The sequence below is a fragment of the Capra hircus genome, chromosome 4 (genome assembly GCF_001704415.2).
Source record: "Capra hircus breed San Clemente chromosome 4, ASM170441v1, whole genome shotgun sequence".
Classification (NCBI taxonomy): Eukaryota; Metazoa; Chordata; class Mammalia; order Artiodactyla; family Bovidae; genus Capra; species Capra hircus.
In genome coordinates this window covers 111,070,873-111,079,796 of record NC_030811.1, presented here as the reverse complement: position 1 = coordinate 111,079,796, position 8,924 = coordinate 111,070,873, and the positions used below count along the sequence as shown (strand labels likewise).

Below are 8,924 nucleotides of genomic sequence, written 5' to 3'. Positions count from 1 at the left end.
GCAACATCTGGTGCACTGGCTGAACATTTTGAAAAATAAATGCAACTAGAGAAATTGAGACTATGGGGTGGTGAGGGTTCATGTTTTATAGCTTTAGAGTTTTGACCTTGGTATTTTATAGCAGCCCAGATTGTGCAGTTGGCTTTTGTGGGGATAGCTTCCTCAAGTGGCTTTAGCTTTTGTGCTTTAGTAACCACGGCAGACCTGGGGTCGTGATATTGATGGGTCATCATGGTTTACAGTAGTTGTATCCTCAGGTTTCTGGCTGTTTTTCTGAAAAAGGGTTGGTTTTTGTTTTCATTGTGGTAAAATATACATAAAATTTATCAGCTTAATCATTTTAAAGTGTACAATTAGTAGCATTATGTACATTTACATTGCTGTGTGTAACAAAAGGGTTGTTTTTAAAAGATACAGAAATGGACAATAAACATAAAATTGGTCTCCATGTGAAGGCAGCTACAGATTGACCATGAATACTGCCCCCAGTGTGGACTGGTATTGGAGGAGAAACTGACTCAGAAGTGAGATGTGTGTGTGTGTGTGTGAATATATTCACACACACACACACATACACACATACACATATCAGGGAGTTAGAGCAACCCAAAGGAAGATTAGATGCTGGAGAAGCAACTATGATGTCCCTTTCTTAGAGATAACAATGATGAATATCATACATTTTTGAAAAAACAAAATGAGACCCTGCATCATCATCTAGTGTGGTGGCTAGTAACCACATGTGGCTATTTCAGTTTAGGTTTAATTAAATTAACATTTCACTCTTCAGTATACTGGCCACATTTCAAGTACTGAGAAGCCACTGACTGGCTGACTACCCTTAAGTGCTGACTCGCTTACTGAACAGTACGGATATGAAACATTTACATTATCACAGAATATAAATCATAGTTAACATACCATGATTTGCCATCAAATATTTGAAAGTTTATCTTTCATGCCTGAAAAATATCCCACTGAATGATATGCCATCAATTATTTGACCATTCCTATGTGAATATTTTTAAGATGGACACATACAACTAAACAGCACTCTGAAAAGCTATAGGATATAGTCTCTCCTCACTATCACAAGCACTGAGAGTTTCATCTTAAATATTGCCAATTTGATAGGCAAAAATAGATCCCAACTTCTGTTATCCTAAATATTAATTAGCTGAACAGTGACCCAATGTAATCTGTTACAGAGCTGAAAGATAGTTCAGCTTGGACGAATTACTTCCTAGACGGTGAAAAAAGCGACATGCGACAGGATGCACACGTGCTCCAGGTGGGTATCCCAGAAACATGGAACAAAGGGAGGACACGCAGAGCTGCAGGTGTTGGGAAACGGAGAGGGAGATAACCTGGATTTGGCTTAGAGGGTCGCTGATGTGAAGTCAGAGAGCTTCGCGTCACCTGGAGTCTTCCCCTGGCGAGTGGTGGGAGGGGTCGCATGCCACGAGTCCCGCGGCGGATGCGCCTGCTGTTCGGCTCGGACGCCAGCCTGGCCCGCGGCGACAGTGGCCCGGCGCCCGGGCTCCGCCGCGCGCGCGCGTTTGTGAGCTGGCCCCGGGTCACCCGAGAGCCCCCGGAGGGGCCGCGCGCCGGCCGCCGCGTGCGGAGCGGAGCGCGCGCGTCTGGGCCCTCGGCAGGAGCACCGGCCTTTCCCAGGGAGACGGGCTGTGATTGAGCGGGTCGGCGGCGGCCCTGGCTTCCGGTTCTAAGGAGCAGCGGGAGTGGAAAGTCACTGGGTAGGGCTTGGCCCTCAGAGGTTACCGCGCGCTAAGCCACCCTGGTGCACCCTGGCGGCCTCGTGCTCTGAGGTGCTGCTCCCCAGCCTAGTTTTGTGCCTGCGCGGTAAAAGGCAGGTGATACGTGGGAGCGGCGGGGGTGGGGACAATGGCATTTAGTAACACGGAGGACGCAGCTTGTCACAAAACCATCTCATTTGATTTGACCAAACCGCATCGTGGAGTCCACCCTGTTTTGTTTCGGTTACTTCCAGGCCATTCTTCTGGCCGGACGAGGCTCCCAGACCATGAACCAGGCTGAAGGTGAGCGACTGGAGCTCTGGATAAAGGAGTATGCTCAACTCCAGGGGGTGGCGACTGCACCAGTGTTTAAAGGGGTCCCCTAGACCTAGAGGAATTGATTTGAAGGCGGGGCTGCCTTTGAAGTTTCCAAGAAACCTACTGGGGAATGAATATGGGCAGAGGTGGCTGAGCTTTGAGAAAGGTCCTGAGGTGAGTGTGACCTCCTTTCAAACCTCATCATCTAGACAACAAGACAAGGAAGAGTTATATGACTAATGTAGTCCTAGCCTGATATAACCAATATAACAGTATTATCAGAAAACCGAAAACATTTGTAGAATATGAGGATGTAATTGAAGAACCAGATCAAAGAGCTTTTAGAAAAGGAAGGAAAATAAATAAAAAACTTTGAAAGGGTCGTCCTTGGACTTCCCTGGTGGCCCAGTGGTTAAGAACCTGCCTGCCAGTACAGGGGACATGGGTTTGATCCCTGCTCTGGGAAGATCCCGTGTGCCACAGAGCAGCTAAGCCTCTAGGCGACAACTACTGAAGCCACATCTGGAGCCCATGCTCCCCAGAGAGAAGCTAGCTCACTGAGAAGCCGGCGAACCACATGGAAGGCCCAGCATAGCAACCCCCCAACCCCGCCCCCAAAATGAATGTAAGGAAAAAATAATTCCCTAAAAATTATTTTAATTCTTAATTTTTGCCTATATGAAATTTATGGGCAGGATGGTGCCAAGATGTTTCTTTCCATACTGATAACCATGTACCTAACAAGATGCTTTGTGGGTTGCTCTCCTTTGCCCATTTCTCAAATGGCATTCTTTGGCTTGAATTCTCATTCTGCTCTTCCTGGGTGGCTTTAAATCTGCTCCTGTAGTTTCAGTTGCCACTCCTGCTTCAGGCCAGGGGCATCTCCACCTACATGTCCCTTAGGCACCAGGATTTTCAACATTTCTTCAAACCCTCCTCCTCCCTTCCCTGTCTTAAGCATTGTCTTCGAGTGACCCATGGAACCCAAGGATCAGACCCAGGTCTCCCACACTGCAGGCGGATTCCTGGGTCAGGAAGATCTGGAGAAGGGAACGGCTACCCACTCCAGTATTCTGGCCCGGAGAACTCCCTGGACTATATAGTCCATGGGGTTGCAAAGAGCCAGACACGACTGAGCGACTTTCACTTTGAAGTGAAATATGAAACCACATAACCTCTAAATATGTGGTTGTACTCAGGTTACACAGTATCAGAAAATGAAAACATTTACATTACTGTTAGGAAATTTGACTCAGGCTTTTTAAAAGAAAACAAATACTGTTTTTATTACAATCATGTATGTTTCTAATTCATTTGTATTTGGAACCAGACTGCCTTGATATGAATCTCAGCTCCACGGGTAATTAGATATGTTCTTTGACAAGCTATTTAACTGTTTTCCCATCTTTTAGATGGGAATAATAGTAACTGCTTCAGTGACTGTTATCAAGATTAAATGAATTAATATATCTAAAAGTGCTCTGAATAATGCTGGGCCTATAGTAAACACCATTTTAAAGTATTAGCTATTTGCATTATTTAACTAATGGGGAAGTAGGTGCCTAATTTTCTGCTTATCTTTGGTGCCCTTCCAATGGATTCTGAACCACCAGTACTTCCTCCTGTCATAGAAATTGTCTGAATGTATTGAAATTGCCTTTCTCACCTACACCCTAACATGTCCAAAATACATTTCTTTGCCTCAAGCACTCTTATTTCTAAGAACTTCCAGAGCTTACCCCTCTTTTGCTTTAGGTCCTTTCCAGTCTGCTTATCCCTGCCTCTTCAAATATCAAGTATGATCATAGAGGCATTCTGGCTTTATGAATACAACATTAAAGAGGAATCATACCATCACAGATGAATTGTTCTTGAGGTACTATTTTTTGCATGTACTCACACCAACTTTTCAGTTTCTATACACACAGTACAGCAAAAACAATTTAAATTCTTCTCATTTTCATCTTACTGAAATAATTTCACTGGAAGTGTTTTTCTCTTGTATAAAGTAAGAAACTGATTAATACATCAGTTTTTTTTTCCATATAGCAAATTCTTCTGATTAGTTTTTGCTAGTGAGTTCCTCAGGATCAAATTAAAATCTAAATTTTATTTATGTAATCCTTTATTAAATTTGGTCAAGAACTATGGGTAGTTTTACTTTGTTAAATATTTCCATCAAGTCTTTCTAGAGTCCATTTTGGCAATTTTTAATCTTATAAGATGTGGTTCTTCAGTACATTTTCTTCTTTTTAATGCAGTCATCATACACAGTGTTACCTATTCTGGTTTTATTTCTATAATAGAAATTCATTTGCTGCGATTTGGATAAACAACAGTTTGAATTCACTTCTTAGCTAAAAATGAGAAAATTGTAATTCCTCTCGTCAATTCTCCAAGACCATCCTTGAGGTCAAAACATCCTCCTCATCTCCTCTCCCCTCAGCTGTCTTCACACCATTCACTCCTGCTTATCCCTTGGACATCAGCTCAAGCAGCGCTGGCTCGAGGAATCCTCTTCTGAGCTATTATCAAGTTTCCTTCATTTTGCTTAAATAGTAATTTTAACTTTTATATTATAGTTTATATGAGTACTTTGCCTCTCTCATTAAACTTCAATCCCTGAAGGCAGAGACTTTTCCTTACAAAGGCTCCCTGGCACATAAGAGGTAATCAAATTTCTTGAAAGAATGATGAAAAGGAAAATAGTATCTTTCACCCTCAGTGCTCACATACTCCTAGGCACTCATTAAAAGCTGTCTGCATTTCCCCTTTATTGTTTATTTCTGGTTTGTTATGGTCTGACAGTAATGCATTTTATCCCTACTAATTTTGAAATTGACTTAATGCTGTATATTTTTAAGCTTTTAATAGCCATGCTACGCTAATAATTTCCTCTTCCCTTTTCCCAGAGCTGCCATACTGTACAACTCCAGGAGGGTACATGGGATTAAGTAGAGGAGGGAGTTATTTGAGGTAGCAGAGATGTATCCTCACCTCCCTCTATGAAAGAAAAAGCATTTGGCTATCTCCTAGAGTGAGTTAGAACAGCAATTCTAAACCCTAAGCTGTATATAAAAATCACCTGGGATACTTTAATACAGAAATGCTTGGGCCCTACCTAAAATTATTGAGTCATAAAGTAGTAAAACTCCCCATACGACATTACTGCAGAGCCAGGGCTGGGAAACACTGGGCTGGAAGCACAGAATGAGTGTGGGAGAAATGGATAGATATTAATCTGGATAGGCAGGTTAGCATATTCAGTACGAAGGAACTGAAATTTAACTTTACGTGCAGTGAGGAGGGTTTTCAGAGGGTAATGAAATAACTGACCTATGAGACAGCTGTGGAGAAACAGGTGGGCAGAATGTAGACTCTGGGTAGGGAAGCCAGGGGAAGACACTACAGTGAGCCTAGAACAGACGGCAAGGACTTGAACTTTGGTGGTTGCAGTGCAAACACAGGCAGGGAACAGGAAAGGACTCACAGGACATTTGACAGAACTTGGTAAGAGGAATGTATAGGATGATTAAAGGCAGGAAAGCTATAGAACACTCCCAGATTTCCAGGCTAAGCAGCCACATGCAGTTTGATGCCATTAACCAGAAAATAACAAGCATACGGAGAGAATGGGGCAGGAGACGGAACAAACTGCTTCCAGCTACGGTGAAACAGATGTTCCTTGTCCAAACCACTGACGGGGAGCTGGAATAGCAAGAAATTAAGATCAAGAACTCAGAAGAAAGGTTGAGGCTAGAGTTTTAGGTCTGGGAGTCAACAGAGTATTTGGTAATAACAGAGGCCACTGACGGAGAAGGCAATGGCACCCCACTCCAGTACTCTTGCCTGGAAAATCCCATGGGTCGAGGAGCCTGATGGGCTGCAGTCCATGGGGTCGCTAGGAGTCGGACACGACTGAGACTTCACTTTCACTTTTCACTTTCATGCACTGGAGAAGGAAATGGCAACCCACTCCAGTGTTCTTGCCTGGAGAATCCCAGGGACGGGGGAGCCTGGTGGGCTGCAGTCCCCAGGGTCGCACAGAGTCAGACACGACTGAAGTGACTTAGCAGCAGCAGCAGCAGCAGCAGAGACAACTGAAATGGATGAAACTGAACAGTGCACTGTCTATGTAGTCAAAAATGCTCAGCATCGAATTAAATCAGGGTTTCTCATTTAATTTACTGAACCACATAATCTTAATAAAGCTCAGCAGACCACCATTAAACATATGCAGAAGTCAATCTGAAGAGTAGATGATAATATGAAAAAATTATCTGCAATGTGTAGGCTAATTTTAAATATGACTGTTCAATCTCGAACTGTCTCTGAATTGAATACAACAATTCTTGGAATTGGAAAGACTAATTTCTGGAAAGCTTGGAAAGCCTAATTTTAATATTAAATAGCAGATTAATCAAGTTAGCTACTCATATGACATCAGTGCTCCCCTAAAGAAAGCCACCAGATATTTGGTGATCTACTTCCTACAATGTAAAGGCAATATTACACCATTGTGCCAACTCATAAAAATACAGCATGTTCTCAATAAATGAAACAACTAATACCAGAGACTGTCCCTTAGTCTATGTGTCCATGTGTGTATGTGTTTGTGTGCCAGGAAGTTTGTATAATTTACTTAACTTTAATAATACAAATTCATTTCTGGGTCTGGAATTGCATCAACAGAAAACAAACTAAAACTTAAGAAAAAATTCACAGGCCCTGCTATTTTGAAGACAGTGAATCAACTTGTCTAGAGTGAGTCCCTGAAATCCTTGTTTTTAAGAGGTACTCAGATAATTATGACACAGGAGTTTTAATAACTATAATACTTTGAGATATACTAGCTTATTTTAACTATCTTAAAAACATGTTGAAAATGTTCAAAGATTACAAAAACACATTTTAAATAATAGTGTTATATATGCTTTAAGTAGAAAACACATTTTCTTTATTCAAATTATGTTGACTTTATATTTTGAAATGACACACACATAAAGATATAGCAAAACTGTATTTTTAATTTCATCATATTCCCCTCTAAATTCTTTATCATTTACCAAAAATAACTTTTTTAAAGCTTACTGTTTTGTCTAATGTTGTACAGACTATCAATCTACATATTTTTGTGTTTCTCTTAAAAATTAACTTATAAGGATATTATATAAAACTAACTGGTATATCACACACCAAACATGAGTACAGATTCTGTACAGTGTAATCGTATACACATATATTACAAGAGACTAAATGCCTTGTTAAAAGTAGGTTTAAGAAATCTTTCATGGAAAAAATCTACATCACAAAATGTGGTGGCTTGAGTATCAGCTGGTTTTCTCTCACGAATTTCTTTCCATGGGCATTAACTGTCCATTTAGCTTCATTAGTAGTTTTACCACAAGGCCAGCCTACAAAGTAAAATATACGTCAACAATAAATTTGAAACATGCAAAAATGTGTAAATGACATACATGGCAGTAGACAGAGTGTTCTCTGTCTGAAAAGGAATTTTTCATTGTTATAAGAGTACAATAAATTATTCAGCTAAGTTTCTTGCTTTGTTTACGAAAGACCTGCCTTTTTACCTTGGTCTTAAATAATATTAATTTCATGTAAGAGGTTTTACTTGAAGTAAAAAGGACTGTCATTTTTAAAGAAAGAAATAACTTTACTAATACAGTAGAGTTTATTACTATCATATAAATCAAGAACTGATTAGGTACTTACCTGTTTTGTATGTACTATAAAGCTCATTTTATTTTCCATACTATGGATCTGAAAACATGAATCAGCATCTCCCAACTGCCACATAAAGCAGCCATACCTAAGACTGATGAGTAAAGCCTGCAACATAATTGGAAATCATTAATATTGAAATATTTATTAAAAACAACACCTATCTTCTCTTACTATCTACACTTCTCTAGCCAGGTCTGAACAGAATGGTTCTGAAAGTTAGAATAAAACTTATTCAAAGTGCACTTGGTAACTTGACATAGCCTGCAGCACAGAGTCACAGCAGACTTCTTGAGCAATGATACTCTTTTTATCAGACTGACAGAGTTTTTTGAAGATGCCCATTCTGTGCTATGTATGTTTATTTATGCACACACACACACATTCAGCCATGAGAAACAAGGATATCCTGTCATTTGCAACAACATGGATGGAACTTGAGGGCCTTAAGCTAAAGAAAGACAAATACCATAGGATGATACCACTTAATATGTGCAATCTGAAAAAGCCAAACTCATTGAAACAGAGAGTAGGATGGTGGCTATATCAGGCACTGGCGGGTGGGGGGAACTGAGATGTTGGTCAAAGTAGTACAAACTTTCAGTTACAAGATGAATTAAGTTCTGGGAATCTAATGTGGGGCATGGTGCTTATAGTTAGCAATACTGTACTATATGTTTGAAAGTTGCTAAGGGAGTAGATCTTAAATGTTTTCACCAGAAAACATAAATTATAATTATGTGGTGTGACAGAGGTGTGGCTAACGCTATAGTGGTAACCATTTTGAAATAGGTTAAGTATAACAAATCAACACACTGTATGTACAGTTTAAACTTACCCAATGATGGGAAAACAAAGATGCCCGTTCTATCAGTGGTTTTCAAGAAAATTAAGTGTACTATAAGTTTTTACTTTCTGCAGGTTAAAAACAATTTGTTTTATATATTCAGTACCTTTTGAATATTCATACAGTACTTTCAAATCTGAACTTTATTTAATGTGGTAAAATTGGTGACTTAGGCAATTTCATATCACTGAAAATAAGTACACTGCTATACTTATAGTAAGTGAAAGAAAGTGGAAGTCACCGACCGCTGTGACTGACTCTTG

At 40.3% G+C, this 8,924-nt stretch overlaps 1 protein-coding gene and 1 long non-coding RNA gene across 4 annotated transcripts in view; one reads left to right on the top strand and one right to left on the bottom strand.

The window, feature by feature from the left end:
* Positions 2,064-8,924, top strand: part of LOC106502010 — a 30,224-nt gene continuing 23,363 nt past the window's right edge. Inside the window, exon 1 of the long non-coding RNA XR_001917996.1 lies at positions 2,064-2,246. This is a non-coding gene — a long non-coding RNA (uncharacterized LOC106502010). The remainder of the gene's footprint in view (positions 2,247-8,924) is intronic.
* KRIT1 (KRIT1, ankyrin repeat containing) overlaps positions 6,233-8,924 on the bottom strand; it is a 39,926-nt gene continuing 37,234 nt past the window's right edge. For all 3 annotated transcript variants that reach the window (XM_005678908.3, XM_005678909.3, XM_013963122.2), the window contains exons 16-17: positions 7,806-7,922; positions 6,233-7,486 (exon numbers count right to left, since the gene is read on the bottom strand). In XM_005678908.3, coding sequence (XP_005678965.1) covers positions 7,418-7,486; positions 7,806-7,922 — 186 coding nt within the window. In that variant the 3' untranslated portion in view covers positions 6,233-7,417. The remainder of the gene's footprint in view (positions 7,487-7,805; positions 7,923-8,924) is intronic.